General features: G+C 42.4%; 1 protein-coding gene across 1 annotated transcript in view; it reads right to left on the bottom strand.

Annotated features, from left to right (window-relative positions):
- Positions 1–8,901, bottom strand: part of LOC110529187 (doublecortin domain-containing protein 2) — a 43,585-nt gene extending 34,684 nt beyond the window's left edge. Inside the window, exons 1-2 of the mRNA XM_021611319.1 lie at positions 8,606–8,901; positions 8,369–8,417 (exon numbers count right to left, since the gene is read on the bottom strand). Coding sequence (XP_021466994.1) covers positions 8,369–8,417; positions 8,606–8,901 — 345 coding nt within the window. The remainder of the gene's footprint in view (positions 1–8,368; positions 8,418–8,605) is intronic.
- Between the last annotated feature and the right edge of the window lie 10,024 nt (positions 8,902–18,925).

Here is an 18,925-nt window from a genome sequence, read left to right as displayed (position 1 = left end):
ATGGAGTCTGCAAAAGACCTGAGACTGGGACGGAGATTTGTCTTCCAACAAGACAATGATCCAAAACATAAAGCAAAATCTACAATGGAATGGTTCAAAAATAAACATATCCAGGTGTTAGAATGGCCAAGTCAAAGTCCAGACCTGAATCCAATCGAGAATCTGTGGAAAGAACTGAAAACTGCTGTTCACAAATGCTCTCCATCCAACCTCACTGAGCTCGAGTTGTTTTGCAAGGAGGAATGGGAAAAATGTTCAGTCTCTCGATGTGCAAAACTGATAGAGACATACCCCAAGCGACTTATAGCTGTAATCGCAGCAAAAGGTGGCGCTACAAAGTATTAACTTAAGGGGGCTGAATAATTTTGCACGCCCAATTTTTCAGTTTTTGTTAAAAAAGTTTGAAATATCCAATAAATGTTGTTCCACTTCATGATTGTGTCCCACTTGTTGTTGATTCTTCACAAAAAAATACAGTTTTATATCTTTATGTTTGAAGCCTGAAATGTGTCAAAAGGTCGCAAAGTTCAAGGGGGCCGAATACTTTCGCAAGGCACTGTACACACTACAACCACCAAGTGCAATGCCAGATGCTTTTCTCCCAGAAGGTTTGAGTGGCACTTGGAGGTGCTACTGTGATAATGAAGATGGTTTGCCTAAGACTAACACAACAGGTACATTGTCTATTCTAAATGTGTTTAAATTGTAAAATAAAGAAAATAGTTGGGCTATAAGAAATACTTTTTTATTCAATGGGGCAAAGCAGAGATGACAAAATAATGTTAATTTCACACATACAACAATATAGCCTATTATTAAAGTACAGTATGTTTACAATATCATGAACAATAGTATTTTACATGTTCCAAATTACATTTTATATTTTCATACGGTTTAAGGGAGCACTTTAGTCATGAAGACAAGGCGAAGGTGCTCTCTACTCAAATGGCACAACAGAATCATTCATATGACAACCATCTTGCATAACTGAGTGATGTCTCCTTTCATATCTGGAAAAGGACAAAGTAGAAACTGATGCTGCTGCAGCATTGTTGATCTTCACAGTGGGAATCCAGTCAACATGGGTGTCTTGATAAAGGTGGGAATCCAGTCAACATGGGTGTCTTGATAAAGGTGGGAATCCAGTCAACATGGGTGTCTTGATAAAGGTGGGAAGCCAGTCAACATGGGTGTCTTGATAAAGGTGGGAATCCAGTCAACATGGGTGTCTTGATAAAGGTGGGAATCCAGTCAACATGGGTGTCTTGATAAAGGTGGGAATCCAGTCAACATGGGTGTCTTGATAAAGGTGGGAATCCAGTCAACATGGGTGTCTTGATAAAGGTAGGAATCCAGTCAACATGGGTGTCTTGATAAAGGTGGGAATCCAGTCAACATGGGTGTCTTGATAAAGGTGGGAATCCAGTCAACATGGGTGTCTTGATAAAGGTAGGAATCCAGTCAACATGGGTGTCTTGATAAAGGTGGGAATCCAGTCAACATGGGTGTCTTGATAAAGGTGGGAATCCAGTCAACATGGGTGTCTTGATAAAGGTGGGAATCCAGTCACCATGGGTGTCTTGATAAAGGTGGGAATCCAGTCAACATGGGTGTCTTGATAAAGGTGGGAATCCAGTCAACATGGGTGTCTTGATAAAGGTGGGAATCCAGTCAACATGGGTGTCTTGATATAGGTGGGAATCCAGTCGACATGGGTGTCTTGATAAAGGTGGGAATCCAGTCAACATGGGTGTCTTGATAAAGGTGGGAATCCAGTCAACATGGGTGTCTTGATAAAGGTGGGAATCCAGTCAACATGGGTGTCTTGATAAAGGTGGGAATCCAGTCAACATGGGTGTCTTGATAAAGGTGGGAATCCAGTCAACATGGGTGTCTTGATAAAGGTGGGAATCCAGTCACCATGGGTGTCTTGATAAAGGTGGGAATCCAGTCAACATGGGTGTCTTGATAAAGGTGGGAATCCAGTCACCATGGGTGTCTTGATAAAGGTGGGAATCCAGTCAACATGGGTGTCTTGATAAAGGTGGGAATCCAGTCAACATGGGTGTCTTGATAAAGGTGGGAATCCAGTCAACATGGGTGTCTTGATAAAGGTGGGAATCCAGTCGACATGGGTGTCTTGATAAAGGTGGGAATCCAGTCAACATGGGTGTCTTGATAAAGGTGGGAATCCAGTCAACATGGGTGTCTTGATAAAGGTGGGAATCCAGTCAACATGGGTGTCTTGATAAAGGTGGGAATCCAGTCAACATGGGTGTCTTGATAAAGGTGGGAATCCAGTCAACATGGGTGTCTTGATAAAGGTGGGAATCCAGTCAACATGGGTGTCTTGATAAAGGTGGGAATCCAGTCAACATGGGTGTCTTGATAAAGGTGGGAATCCAGTCAACATGGGTGTCTTGATAAAGGTGGGAATCCAGTCAACATGGGTGTCTTGATAAAGGTGGGAATCAAGTCAACATGGGTGTCTTGATAAAGGTGGGAATCCAGTGAACATGGGTGCCTTGATAAAGGTGGGAATCCAGTCAACATGGGTGTCTTGATAAAGGTGGGAATCCAGTCAACATGGGTGTCTTGATAAAGGTAGGAATCCAGTCAACATGGGTGTCTTGATAAAGGTGGGAATCCAGTCAACATGGGTGTCTTGATAAAGGTGGGAATCCAGTCAACATGGGTGTCTTGATAAAGGTGGGAATCCAGTCAACATGGGTGTCTTCATAAAGGTGGGAATCCAGTCAACATGGGTGTCTTGATAAAGGTGGGAATCCAGTCAACATGGGTGTCTTGATAAAGGTGGGAATCCAGTCAACATGGGTGTCTTGATAAAGGTGGGAATCCAGTCAACATGGGTGTCTTGATAAAGGTGGGAATCCAGTCAACATGGGTGTCTTGATAAAGGTGGGAATCCAGTCAACATGGGTGTCTTGATAAAGGTGGGAATCCAGTCAACATGGGTGTCTTGATAAAGGTGGGAATCCAGTCAACATGGGTGTCTTGATAAAGGTGGGAATCCAGTCAACATGGGTGTCTTGATAAAGGTGGGAATCCAGTCAACATGGGTGTCTTGATAAAGGTGGGAATCCAGTCAACATGGGTGTCTTGATAAAGGTGGGAATCCAGTCAACATGGGTTTCTTGATAAAGGTGGGAATCCAGTCAACATGGGTGTCTTGATAAAGGTGGGAAGCCAGTCAACATGGGTGTCTTGATAAAGGTGGGAATCCAGTCAACATGGGTGTCTTGATAAAGGTGGGAATCCAGTCAACATGGGTGTCTTGATAAAGGTGGGAATCCAGTCAACATGGGTGTCTTGATAAAGGTAGGAATCCAGTCAACATGGGTGTCTTCATAAAGGTGGGAATCCAGTCAACATGGGTGTCTTGATAAAGGTGGGAATCCAGTCAACATGGGTGTCTTGATAAAGGTGGGAATCCAGTCAACATGGGTGTCTTGATAAAGGTGGGAATCCAGTCAACATGGGTGTCTTGATAAAGGTGGGAATCCAGTCAACATGGGTGTCTTGATAAAGGTGGGAATCCAGTCAACATGGGTGTCTTGATAAAGGTAGGAATCCAGTCAACATGGGTGTCTTGATAAAGGTAGGAATCCAGTCAACATGGGTGTCTTGATAAAGGTGGGAAGCCAGTCAACATGGGTGTCTTGATAAAGGTGGGAATCCAGTCAACATGGGTGTCTTGATAAAGGTGGGAATCCAGTCAACATGGTTGTCTTTATAAAGGTGGGAATCCAGTCAACATGGGTGTCTTGATAAAGGTGGGAATCCAGTCAACATGGGTGTCTTGATAAAGGTGGGAATCCAGTCAACATGGGTGTCTTGATAAAGGTGGGAATCCAGTCAACATGGGTGTCTTGATAAAGGTGGGAATCGAGTCACCATGGGTGTCTTGATAAAGGTGGGAATCCAGTCAACATGGGTGTCTTGATAAAGGTGGGAATCCAGTCAACATGGGTGTCTTGATAAAGGTGGGAATCCAGTCAACATGGGTGTCTTGATAAAGGTGGGAATCCAGTCAACATGGGTGTCTTGATAAAGGTGGGAAGCCAGTCAACATGGGTGTCTTGATAAAGGTGGGAATCCAGTCAACATGGGTGTCTTGATAAAGGTGGGAATCCAGTCAACATGGGTGTCTTGATAAAGGTGGGAATCCAGTCAACATGGGTGTCTTGATAAAGGTGGGAATCCAGTCAACATGGGTGTCTTGATAAAGGTGGGAATCCAGTCAACATGGGTGTCTTGATAAAGGTGGGAATCCAGTCAACATGGGTGTCTTGATAAAGGTGGGAATCCAGTCAACATGGGTGTCTTGATAAAGGTGGGAATCCAGTCAACATGGGTGTCTTGATAAAGGTGGGAATCCAGTCAACATGGGTGTCTTGATAAAGGTGGGAATCCAGTCAACATGGGTGTCTTGATAAAGGTGGGAATCCAGTCAACATGGGTGTCTTGATAAAGGTGGGAATCCAGTCAACATGGGTGTCTTGATAAAGGTGGGAATCCAGTCAACATGGGTGTCTTGATAAAGGTGGGAATCCAGTCAACATGGGTGTCTTGATAAAAATCCGCTGGTGAACCTACAATAGTACATCAACAAATGAAACGCACCCCTGCTGTTACAATGTCACTTCTTCAGGTCACCTATACCATCAGGCCACTTAAGTGTTTGGTTGTGTTAAATTCATTCAGGTGTTTTAGTCATATAAAGATTACATCTATCTATAGTCAACACTGCAGGTTGTCCTATCCCATTGAGGCCTTTGTCCTATGACCATACATTTTCCCTCCTCTTATGAATAAATTATCATTGGGTTATTATATGAATATATGGTAACCACTGAAGTTTTTTGGACAATAATGTCCTCCAGGCTATATGGGCATCATATTGTAGAATTTGTGTCTCCCCTTTTCATGGTCATGGCTGAAATGGATCCATCTTTTGTCAAATTAACGTAATATTTGACATTTCATAGCAGATTAGGAAAATGTATGCTGCAGGTTAGGAGGATTAGCGTAGCAGGTTAGGATAATTAGGATAAGGTTAAGAAAAGGGTTAGCTAAAATCCCCCAAAATTACTTTTGACGTTCATTTGACAAAAGCTGGATCCCTTTTAGCCAGGACCCCTTTTCGGCCTATATTACATGGCTGCATTCAAGACAAGGTCGTTTTTATTGACCTGTTGTCAGTGTCAGTAGAGTAGGCCTAGGCTCCGATCGTATAAAAAAATATATATATATGCTAATGTCTCCAGTCATATAAAGTGTAGTAGTAGCATAAAATGTTTATCAAAGGTCATATTTTTCCCGTGCAAAGGAAAGAAACATCTCTGATATAGCCTATAAGCCTATGCCACTACACTCTTATTAATAGCCTAAATTATTACTATCCAATCTACTCATCACATTAGGAATAGTAGGCTTACATTAGTCTGTAAATGCGATGATAGAGGCATGCAATCCTTTGTTATAAAGCAAAGTTTTTATGGTGAAAATAATTTCTTCAAAACATGTAACTCACGCAACACATGCTAATAGCTAGACTTTAAGCAATCTAGCTGGCAAATTTTGGCAAACGTACTGTAGTGTTGTAAACAGCTGATTAGCATAACAGCTAAACTAAACTCAAAATCGATCAGACTTGCCTTACCTGTGATGACAGCTGTCTGGGTTCAGGTCTTGACAGGCATAAAGGTTTCTTCGCTTTTCTGAGAGTTCTTGAGTCTTATCTCATTGGTATCACCAATGGTGTTTCATAATTGCGGGGAATCTGTAATCATATTTGTGACTCACCACCTGGATTCGCTCTTATGTAGCAAAATGCCTTTTTTTTTTGTTGCATCGGATAAAAGTAGACTCAGAGCTACAAAATGGTACACTACACTTTTGAGGAACACTGAGAAAGTAATTCTGCTTTGAAAGTTGATAAACTTTTGAGAAAATGGCCTTTGAATGTTATGCTATCTAGTAAAGAGCTCTTCTTTGTCAACACCCATTCAGCATCATTCACACCCTTTTAAGCTTTAGCCCCATCCATCTCGCACACTTAATACTTTGGCCAATGATTTGTTTACCTCTAGATAACGTGGAAACAGCCTAACCAGCTCTGCTGGCAACAATTTCATTGCACTTTTTTGCTGACTTTTATTTTGCCGATGTTTACTGACACCGGCCATATTCAACGGGTGTTGTACACTTTAGCTTAAGACATGTAGCTAGCTAGCTAGCTAGGTAAACAATGAACCTAGCTAGGTAAACAACGTGTAAGATCACACACGTCACGTAATGTTAGCTAACGAGCCAGCCAGCTAATGTTAGCTAGTTAAACAACAATGAACATAGTGCCAAATCATGTCATGACTACCCTTCATGAATCTGCTGGGAGCTAACCAACCAGGTTAAATGTTAACTAGCAAAGCAAACGGTTCTGGGATACGAATAATAACGTCATACTCTTAACGTTGGCTAGGAAGCCAGCCAGCTAACGTTAGCTAGCTAGCTAACAGTATATTTCAGTTTGAAATTAAACCACTTTCTGTCAAAATTATAAAATGTGTAATATCTGAAAACGTAGCTAGCTAACGCTAGACTCCCTCATCATCATGCATGATGGATGCGTCTCCCTGTCATGGATGTCATGCTACAGTTGCCCTTGGTTTGAAGATGTAATCCGGAGACAGGTGTTTACTTCATCTCTTTAGCTATCATACTCTAATTCCACTGATTTCCAAACTCGATCCTCCAGAATGTGGAGAGCAACACTTATGCAGCTCCACTACACATTTTTTTTTTTAAAGCCGTGTTAGACAGGATTACCAACACAGACTGACCAGCTCAAATAGACAGAAGCCCTCTATATGGCAGACCAATGCGAACTCCTCTCTCGGCATGTCCAGCCCACTCATTATCTCAGCCAATCATGGCTAGTGGGAAGGTTGCTTCCTTTATCTGTGGCTTAAACAACAAGGCTCGTCGTTTAACAATTTGATTCGCATTTACAGATGACATACAAATTTGTTATTAAGGCATATGAAAGTTCACATTTTCCAGAAGGCATTTCTGCCAAAAAAACGCATTTAGATTTTTAGATTTTTATTTAAAAGGTTAAAATGGCTCTCCTGTGAAGTCGTGACTTGCGACATATGCCTAGATTCCTGAAACGGGTCACATTTTTTCCCATGTTTCCTGCCTTATTAGGATAGCCAAATACTCCACAGATAATCACTGTGGGGAAAATCAACTAGTTTTAGGCACTGTTATCATGCAGTTTGGAGTAGCCACTTGGCTGTTGTTGTCCTGCAGAATTAATGCGGTGGTCTTCCAACATGGCCGCCACTAGGCATCGTACATCAACTGCAAGCCTTCTGTTGTACTTTTGGTAAATTCATAACATGTTATACTAATTATAATTTGTAACATATCATACAAAAGGAATGATGACATCCACAAATTAATACATACCATACTAACCGTAACATATGATACTAAATGGGGTGTCCCGCATTTATGTACAGAATAATACAAAATAATCTGAGACCAGGTTGCAATGCCACCAATAGAGTACCATAGTTTGAGTCGTAATACTGATAAAACCTAGTGGTCAAACAGAGAAATGGTTCCAATAATTTTTCCACCATTCATTTTTCCCATAGGGGATTTTTAGGACTGTGTAGGCTTACCCTGGCATTTTGATAACTGTGTAAATCTCTCTAAGACAAGGTGACTTTTATCAATATATTCACCTGTAAATGAAATGCTAATTAGCTGCTAATGTGGCTATCATAAAGAACTACAAATGATGATCTGGACAAAACTGCCGAATCGAGGCAAAGGTAAGAATTTCTGGATAACTATCTAATGTTAGCTAAATGTAGTAATGAATAAATTGTGTAAGTTTTAAAATGACACAATACCTGTTAGCAAAGGTGTCAGCTAGAGATGATATGCAGGAACTTGCAGGGATTTGTAGTTTGGCATGATGTCGATTTAAAAAAAAATGTTTTAATGCTAATTAGCATTTCAATGATTTTGATGCTACTTAGCATTTTGGAATCGGACAGTAAATAGAGCTGAATGTATTGATAAAGCTCACCTTGTCCGAGAGAGATTTACATGGTTATCAAAATGTCACGCCAGGGTAAGACTAAATTAAACACAGCCCTTATGTTAAGGGTTTCTAAAATTCCTTATGGGGAAAATGAATGGTGGAAAAACTACTGAAACCATTTTCCTGCATGACCGCAAGGTTTTCTGGGTATTATGACAACTCCAATGTGGGGCTCTATAGTTTTTGAGAGTTAGAGAATATGTAGCACCTGAATGACACTTTACTTACCACATCACTCTTCTTTCTTTGGGGCTTCTTCAAAGTGATGTGAAAGTAACTAAAGGGCACCAAAACGATGTGAGTCAAGTGACATCTTTACTTTCACACAATATTGGTCTAAATCTATAGGCTTTTTTTTCTTCATTTGACCATAACAAAAGTGATAATTTATTAACATTAGGCTATTGCATAGAGAAAGGAAAATATGTTTAACCGTGTGGAATATATGGCATTAAAAATGCTTACTTTATTTTTTTGAAGCGCTCTGTCCCACCAGCAACATATATCTCTCCATGCTGCAAAGTCTCCAAACTCTGAATCCGGTGTCCCTCCCTAGGTGTGTAAACATTCCGCACAGCTCCGAATGGTGCCTCCACTCCTCCAGTAACGGTGTTCAGAAAGCTATCGAAAGATGACACTTGGCGTGGATTGATCACAAACCTCCTTCCGGGGAAAAACGCATCACCGTTCCTGTAGACCACCACGGTTTTGATAGGTGAGGGGTGAGAGCGAGATGTCGCTCTACCTGGGATTGCAGACATAGTTCTATATTCTCAGCAGGTTACAAACTAGCAGACAGGCAGCACAGATGGCGGAACTCCTTTCAGCCTGTCACAGAGGTCAAGTGTCAGAAGAAGTTGAATTAGCCAGTGGTTAGGTAATACCCTGGGGTATCTAGAATCAAGGCTACAGTGTTCAACCGACTGTGCAGCAGCATCTTATCAGGTATTCATGGAGTTTATCTTGGGACAGATAGGTTTGCAGAAAGCTCTTTTGTTTGTGACACACAGAAGGTGATTGATACAGTGTATTGTCATGGAAACTAATCAGGTAACGGAGGCTAAGTGTTTATGATGTCATAATCAACCAAGGGGCATGGAATTTTTTTATTTGGAATTTGCTCATCTGTTATCTGAATGTTACTAGTGCATACATATACATTAAATCCTACCAGCGACAATTATAATCTATGGTCTTCAAATTAAGCCTAGGGCCTATTACTTGATCCTCTCAATTCAATATAACACATGACATATCAAATTCCACTCTTTTTCATCAACTAGGCCTAGTAGATTAATCTTTCTTTTCCAAGCATCACGTTCTGTGTCTTGGCTGCTTAGTAGAGAAGGTGGAGGTTGGATGACCTCAGAGTCTCATTCATCTAATAACTTCATCTGGGGTAATGACCAGACTCGTGTGACTTACAGGTCCGGAGAGCACCAGCGAATCACCCGAACCCCTAGAAGTGCATGTGATGGGCCTAAAACTAGAACTGAAAGGAAATACATACAATTGATGTGTTATAGTTTGTTATAGAGAGACAATATGAAAGAGGGAGAGTGAAAGAGACAGAGAGAGAAGACAGATCGAAAGACTAAGATTGGCTGATATACCTTTACTGTATATCATCATTGGTTTTAATAGTCGTTTTAGTCCTGAGGCAGAATATACTGGTGCATGGAGGGTAAAATGTCCGACTTGTCGGACAAACTTGGCAGACATTTCACTTCATAGAAACTTGGCTGCAATTCATTAGAGAGAGAATAATTGTCAAGCACAACACCTCTCGAATAAGACAGATATCTATCTATCTTCCTTACATTTGCCAAGACCTGATTTATTCATTATACAGTACATACACATTGAATATTGTTTAATTAACTAATAAGCTTTTAAACACACAATTGCATTTCTCTCCATCTGTCTGGAATATGGATATTTAAATACACAATTCATTAAGATGTTGACTTTATAATAATATACTTTCCAGAGGAAAATGTCCATGCATTGAATCAAATGGAGTGAATGTTAAGGAAATGGTTGACATACTTTCTGTGGGGGCAGGGGCCCCTGCCACTTGTGTCCATGGTTGCTGCTCCACCTGCAACTCACATGTCTGTGTTCCAAATGGCACCCTATTCCCTAAATGATGCACTACTTTTGAGCATAGCCCATAGGGCTTACTGACTATAGGGCTATGGTCAAAAGTAGTGCACTATATTGGGAATAGGGTGCCATTTCGGACGCAGGCACATGATGCCACCCTCACGGGTCAAATAGCATGCTTCGATCTTACAGGAGTCTGGGAAGTTTCCTTCATCATGTTGACATCATGATACAGTTAGAGTAACACAAGCTCTGTCTGGTGGGATGACTTACATCTCAGTAGACCGTATGTACAGTGGGCCAATGTGTTTACCACGACCTGTGGATGTTTCCATTGTGATAGCTTGTGTAACCTAACCTGTTACATTATAATAACATGTAACCAATGCCTGTAACATTGTAACTTGGCAGACTACTCAAAATCTAGTATTTGACTACAGTGGTTCAGTGTGAGTGAAAAGAGGGCACCAGGGATGTGTGTGTCCTAACTACTCTATTTGAAGATGCCTGTCATTTTCATCATAGGTACACTTCAACTATGACAGACAAACTGAGAAAAAAAATCAGAAAATCACATTGTAGGATTTTTTATGAATTTATTTGCAAATTATGGTGGAAAATAAATATTTGGTCACCTATAAACAAGCAAGATTTCTGGCTCTCACAGACCTGTAACTTCTTCTTTAAGAGGCTCCCCTGTCCTCCACTCGTTACCTGTATTAATGGCACCTGTTTGAACTTGTTATCAGTAGAAAAGACACCTGTCCACAACCTCAAACAGTCACACTCCAAACCCCACTATGGCCAAGACCAAAGAGCTGTCAAAGGACACCAGAAACAAAATTGTAGACCTGCACCAGGCTGGGAAGACTGAATCTGCAATTGGTAAGCAACTTGGTTTGAAGAAATTAACTGTGGGAGCAATTATTAGGAAATGGAAGACATACAAGACCACTGATAATCTCCCTCGATCTGGGGCTCCACGCAAGATCTCACCCCGTGGGGTCAAAATGATCACAAGAACGGTGAACAAAAATCCCAGAACCACACGGGGGGACCTAGTGAATGACCTGCAGAGAGCTGGGACCAAAGTAACAAAGCCTACCATCAGTAACACACTACGCCGTCAGGGACTCAAATCCTGCAGTGCCAGACGTGTCCCCCTGCTTAAGCCAGTACATGTCCAGGCCCGTCTGAAGTTTGCTAGAGAGCATTTGGATGATCCAGAAGAAGATTGGGAGAATGTCATATGGTCAGATGAAACCAAAATATAACTTTTTGGTAAAAACTCAACTCGTCGTGTTTGGAGGACAAAGAATGCTGAGTTGCATCCAAAGAACACCATACCTACTGTGAAGCATGGGGGTGGAAACATCATGCTTTGGGGCTGTTTTTCTGCAAAGGGACCAGGACGACTGATCCGTGTAAAGGAAAGAATGAATGGGGCCATGTATCGTGAGATTTTGAGTGAAAACCTCCTTCCATCAGCAAGGGCATTGAAGATGAAATGTGGCTGGGTCTTTCAGCAACTTGATAATGATCCCAAACACACCACCCGGGCAACGAAGGAGTGGCTTCGTAAGAAGCATTTCAAGGTTCTGGAGTGGCCTAGCCAGTCTCCAGATCTCAACCCCATAGAAAATCTTTGGAGGGAGTTGAAAGTCCGTGTTGCCCAGCAACAGCCCCAAAACATCACTGCTCTAGAGGAGATCTGCATGGAGGAATGGGCCAAAATACCAGCAACAGTGTGTGAAAACCTTGTGAAGCCTTACAGAAAACGTTTGACCTCTCTCATTACCAACAAAGGGTATATAACAGTATTGAGATAAACTTTTGTTATTGACCAAATACTTATTTTCCACCATAATTTGCAAAAAAATTCATTAAAAATCCTACAATGTGATTTTCTGGAAAAAAAATCTAATTTTGTCTAAATTTGGGGGGGGGGGGGGGGAAACACGGGGAGTGTGGCTAAGTCAGGTAGGAGACCTGCGCCAACTCCCAGTGCTTACCACGGAGAGAGGTGGACCGGGCAGGCACCGTGTTATGCCATGAGGCACATGGTGTCCCCGGTGCGCAGGCATAGCCCGGTGTGTTACATCGCAGCGCCTCGTATCAGCCGGGCTAGAGTGGGCATCGAGCCAGGTGCCATGAAGCCGGCTCAGCGCATCTGGTCACCAGTGCGTCTCCTCGGGCCGGGTTACATTGCACCAGCCCTACGCATGGCCTGTCCGGTGCTGCCGGAATCTCCCGTCCATTCGGGGCCCGCTGCTAGGGTCTCCAGTCCGAGGTTGGCGGCGAGGGTCGCTGCTCGAAAGGCGCCACAAAGGCGGGTTAAGACTATGGTGGAGTGGGGTCCACATCCCGCGCCAGAGCCGTCACCGCGGACAGACACCCACCCAGACCCTCCCCTATAGGTTCAGGTTTTGCGGCCGGAGTCCGCACCTTTGGGGGGGTACTGTCACGTTCTGACCTTAGTTCTTTTGTTATGTCTTTGTTTTAGGTTGGTCAGGGCGTGAGTTGGGGTGGGTTGTCTATGTTCCTTTTTCTATGTGGTGTTTTTGTGGTGGCCTGGTTCTCAGAGGCAGGTGTCGTTAGTTGTCTCTGATTGAGAATCATACTTAGGTAGCCTTTTCCCACCTGTGTGGTGTGGGTGATTATTTTCTGTCCAGCGTTTTTTCAGCACCATACAGGACTGTTCGTTTGTTGTTTTATTTGTTTTGTTCAGTGTTCAATTATATGAACACTTACCACGCTGCGCATTGGTCCTCCTCTTCTTCCACCACAGACGAGCGTTACACAGCTAGCACAGAGAGCGTGCCTATCCTATGGTTATTTTGCATACAACCTTCCCACAACTTTCTGGGAATGGTGTGGGATAGTTTCTTGGGTTTGGAACTTTCTCAGCACATTTAAGGAACTTGACAAACAAGTTATTTTCTTGGTATTTCATTACTTTAACAGAACGTTTTCTAAAAGTTCAAACATGGTTACATTGGGAATGTTCTCAAATATAATAGTTCAGAGACCGTTAAAAACAACATTCTTCAGTGGGAATTTCAATACTTCAGCATAACGCTTCCTGCAGGTTACTTCATGGTTACATTTAAATTAATGTTCTCAAATTGTTCAGAGAACATTAAGAAAACTCCATAAAAAGCACAAGAACACTTTAACAATTGACCAGCCCTCCTCCCTCCCACCATTCATCCTTCTGGCGCTTCTTCGTGTTCTTCTTCAGACAGTGTTTCAGTTTGTTTGGCACATGTTCAAAGAAGCTTTGACGGGATCTCTCTCTATACTCACTCCAAGTGGACTAATGTCGCACTCCTGAGAGAAAAGGCATGTGAGAAAAGGCAGTTGATAGCTTTGACTGGATGCTGTGTACAGGTTGTTGGCTCGGACTCAGGTAGAAGTGGTGCAGGACCATACTGAACGCCATTGTCGCCATTGCTTCAGCCGGTTAGGGAGGGTTGAGGTTCACTGTTCTTGGTAAAATTAGCCCTTCCATGCATCTATACCATCTGTGGTCACCATAACCTCGAGAGAGGACAGACCAGAACAACAGTTTAGTTTAGGGCATTTCTGAATCTGGACAAATTATTTACTGTATGACAAATTATTACATCTAGCTATATTCTTAATGCACATTTTTAAAACAAATGTCAAAGAGAATAAGAATACACAGTTGAAACCATTTTTTACGAAATTGGCTTATATTCTCCTACCATCTTGGCAATCTCACTGCAGTTACAGGGTCAGGGAGTTAGAGGGCCAACCCTTAGGGAGATACAGCAGACCCAATCTGATGAGATTTGTTAAGGAAGCAAGACAACAACAAACAAAAAAACACAACAACAGCAATGCACTTCTTTATATAAAACTAGAGGTGGGAAAAACAATACACATCACTCTAGGTGGGAAAAACTTCAACCCATTTGGAGTAACTGTCAACCATTACCAACATATATTTTTTCCTTTTATCGGCAGACGTGAAGAAAACAAATTTGCATTTTTACCAAAGGGCCCCAGGCAACCGGATATAAAACCTTTTAGGGCTTGGCGTCCCGCTAAATAATCATACAAATTATGGACATTAAACATTTAGGTACATATAAGTGTCTTATATTGGTTGAAAGCCTAAATTCTTGTTAATCTAACTGCACTCTCCGATTTACAGTAGCTATTAAAGTGAAAACATGCCAGCACCCCACATCAAAATATTTTTCCACCAGCACAGGTTTCATATGTTCACAAATAACAATTAAATATTCACTTACTTTTTGAAAATCTTCCTCTGATTTGTCATCCAACGTGTCCCAGCTATAACATGTAGTGTCGTTTTGTTAGATAACATCCTTCTTTATATCCCAAAAAGTCAGTTTAGTTGGCACCATCGATTTGAGTAATCCACTCGTTCAACATGCAAAAAAAGAAAGGAATCCGAAAATATACCCCTAAAATTTGTTTCAACAAGTCAAAATACGTTTCTAATCACTCCTCGGATACCCCAAAATGTAATCAAACTATAATATTTCTTACGGAAAGAAGTGTGTTCAATAGCAAACCGATTTTAGCAGGTGCGTCCTGTCTTAACGGCGCGCGCAAACCAGAATTTCCAAGACTGTGTCCTTCTTCTAAAACTGTTATTTCTTATTCGTTTTTTGAAGTTACAAGCCTAAAACATTGAACATAGACTGCTGACACCCCGTGGAAGACATAGGAATTGCATCCAGGGAGATCATTTTCCGTATGACCGTATACTTGCCATTGTAAGAGGATGGTCCCTCAAAACAAATGTATTCTGGTTGGTTTGTCTTTGGATTTTCTCCTACCATATCTATTGTGTTATATTCTCCTACATTATTTTCATTTCTACAAACTTCAAAGTGTTTTCTTTCCAATGGTACCAATTATATGCATATCCTGGCTTCAGGGCCTGAGCAACAGGCAGTTCACTTTGGGCACGTCAGTCAGGCGGAAATTGAGAAAAAAAGGGGCCTAGCCCTATTAAAAAACAACACTGCCTGTTAAATCAAAAATAAACTAATTAGAATAACAAATCAAATTAGAATTACAACTCTTAATAACTCCAAAAGGAAATAAATATATCCCATATGGTAATGGTAAAATAGACTAGAGACAGGTCTCCCTCATTCAGGGACAGTGCTCTCTCGCCTTCTTGTGTTCCAAATCCCACACAGGATATTGCTAAATTATAAACTTCTTCCTAATTATTAGTGTTTACATAGTCCATTTAAATCTCACCCAATGTCTCCAGTATTTCTAGTGAGGGTGAGCAGGCTTCACTAGGAAGTCAGAACAAAGGTCATTCAAATCCATTAAGTGTTTTCTTTCTCTTTTCTTTCCCTGTACCTCAGAAACCGTTTTAAAACATTGCAAACATTTCCATCATTCTGCGTACCCAGTTTACAACCAAATTAAAAAAGACTCTACACAATAAATTGAACACGGTATTCATAACAGTTGAGTTGTGCTGGTGTGTGTGTTAAAATGTAGGGCAAAAACAAAGAAACCAATGGCCAGGCCTTACTTATTTGGGAGCTCCCTTTACGGCAGAATCCGGATACTTTTATACTTTATAAAACTGCAGAATTTCACTAAGACAACAGTCTCAGGAAACATTTCAAAGAGTGAGATCCAGAATCATTGTTAAACATGTTTTAAAAAAAACGTGTTAGAGGACATTCCATCAGTCCTATATAGAAATATACTTCAGACACATAAGATGAAACAGTCTCATCAAGCTGAATAGGCACCTGCTAAAGTAAACAATCCTAGAGCCCCTCTTGTAATCAAACTGTTCCTGGGACGTAAACTAGTCAAAATATTAAACCGATTGTTGAACAAATATGCTAGGACCATCAAAAAGATTGGTGCTGGCTTATCAGTTCAATATTCGGTACTGAAAAAAATTTACTTGGATCTACTTCAATTCTTTACACAGTTCCACGTAATGGAAACAGATTATTGTTTTTGATGACATTACCTTCTTACTTAAATCCCTGGTGCTACCCAAACTATGGAACTGAGTAATACATTTAGCCAATTTCGAGCTCTATTACCCCTACACCCACTTTTCCAATGACCAATGACCAACGGCCCCACACCTAAAACAGGGTGGCTTTCACTGTGACCGTATTAATCACACGCACGGCTGCAAAGGCAGCGGAATTGGATTCCACTCTCAAAACCTCCTTTACAATTTCATCACATTGAAAAATGTTGGTCCACTACCCCCGCAATAACTGTAACGGCTGTTGGAAGGAGAGGACAAAGATGCAGCGTGGTACATGTTGATGATTTTATTTCAACTGAAACAACAAAGAGAACAAACGAAACAATTCTGTCTGGTGCAGACACAAAAACAGAAAACAACTACCCACAAAACACAGGTGGGAAAAGGCTACCTAAGTATGGTTCTCAATCAGAGACAACGATAGACAGCTGCCTCTGATTGAGAACCACACCCGGCCAAACACACAGAAATAGAAAACATAGAATACAAAACATAGAATGCCCACCCCAACTCACGCCCTGACCAAACCAAAATAGAGACATAAAAAGGATATCTAAGGTCAGGGCGTGACAGTACGCCCCCCCCAAAGGTGCGGACTCCGGCCGCAAAACCTAAACCTATAGGGGAGGGTTTGGGTGGGCATCTCTCTGGTGCGAGACGTGGACCCCGCTCCACCTTAGGCTTGGCCCACTTAGGTGGCTCCTCTGAAGCGGGGACCCTCGCCGCCGACCCCGGACTGGGGACCCTCGCAGCGGGCCCCGGACAGGAGGGCGACTCTGGCAGCTCCGGACAGGAGGGCGACTCTGGCAGCTCCGGACAGGCCGGAGGCACAGGACTCACCAGGCTGGGGAGACACACAGGAGACCTGGCTCTGGGAGCAGGCACAGGACTCACCAGGCTGGGGAGACCTGCTGGAGGCCTGGTCCGTGGAGGAGAAACGGGATAGACCGGGCTGTGGGGGAGTACTGGAGATCTGGTGCGTAGCCTTGGCACCACTCGTCCAGGCTGAATGCCCAGTGTAGCCCGGCACGTGCGGGGAGCTGGAACAGGCCGCACTGGGTTCTCCTGGCGAACTGGGGAAACCGTGCTTAGAGCCGCCGCAGGATATCCTGGCCCGAGGAGACACACTGGAGGTCTGGAGAGCAGGGCTGGCACAATCCATCCTGGCTGGATCCTCACCCTAGCCCGGTAGATGTAGCACACCGGGCTAAGAATGCGTACTGGAGACACCGTGCGCTCCACCACATAACACGGTGCCTGACCAGTACAACGCCCACCACGGTAAGCACGGGGAGTTGGCTCAGGTCTCCAACCTGACTCTGACACACTCCCCGTGGGCTGCCTCTCCGGCTTCCTTGCCAGCCGTGTTCCCTCAAAACGCTGGTTCCCTTTTCCTGCTGCCTCCTCTCTCCTGGCTGCCTTCACCTGTTCCCATGGGAGGAGATTCCTTCCAGCCAGGATCTCCTCCCATGTGTAGGATCCCTTGCCGTCCAGGATGTCCTCCCATGTCCAGTCTTCTCTTCCACGCTGCTTGGTCCTTTGGTGGTGGGTGGTTCTGTAACGGCTGTTCGAAGGAGAGGACCAAGATGCAGCGTGGTACCTGTTCATGATTTTATTTAAACTGAACACTGAAATAACAAAAATAACAAAGAGAACGAACGAAACCGAAACAGTTCTGTCTGGTGCAGACACAAAAACAGAAAACAACTACCCACAAAAGACACGTGGGAAAAGGCTACCTAAGTATGGTTCTCAATCAGAGACAACGATTGAGAACCACACCCGGGCCAAACACACAGAAATAGAAAAAAATAGAACACAAAACATAGAATGCCCACCCCAACTCACACCCTGACCAAACCAAAATAGAGACATAAAAAGGATCTCTAAGGTCAGGGACAATACCCATTTTGATAACAGGTTTCAAACCTGCCATCAAAGCATACCTACACATTTTATCAACATACTCACATACCCACGCTGTGTTGGAATACCCATACATACCGGCCATATTCAACGGGTGTTGTAAATTCATCAGTTATTCTGCGAATTTACAAAGCAGTCGATTTAACAATGTCCATTGAGAATGCACAACGACTATACCATTTAGCTAAGCTAAGAATGATGTGAATAATCAAGTCAATAACCGTTGGGTAGTTAGATAGCATATAGTTAATATACTGGCAAGTTCAATGTATTAGTAGCCAACTAACGTTAGATAGCTAGCTAACATATATTACCAGTACATACTGCTGTAATGATATACTAAATGGTTCATAGGGATAGCTTAACTAACAAATTGTCAGTACAAATTGTAATGTATAACGTACTGTAATTTATTTGAAAAGTGACTATTTTTTTAAACTTTTCCAAAGGGGAAAGTCTACAAAACTTTATCCACTCTATTTATCACTGATTCTAGTTTTGGGAACAGAAAACTCAAATCAAATCTTAAATTGATGAGAACATTTGCAGAATGTAGTGAGTGGAAGCCCACTGGCGGGTAGTGGGAGAAGATGGAACGAGATGGATTTTGGCAGACCATAAATGCCAGCGGAATGCTAAAGAACATTAGCCAAATCAACAACTGAAAATCATTTAGCTGATGTCGGCACAGAACATAGAATGATAAATGCCAG

Source organism: Oncorhynchus mykiss, chromosome 8 (assembly GCF_013265735.2).
Source record: "Oncorhynchus mykiss isolate Arlee chromosome 8, USDA_OmykA_1.1, whole genome shotgun sequence".
Lineage (NCBI taxonomy): Eukaryota > Metazoa > Chordata > Actinopteri > Salmoniformes > Salmonidae > Oncorhynchus > Oncorhynchus mykiss.
The sequence above is the reverse complement of the archived record's forward strand: the minus strand, read 5'-3'. Positions and strand labels throughout refer to the sequence as shown.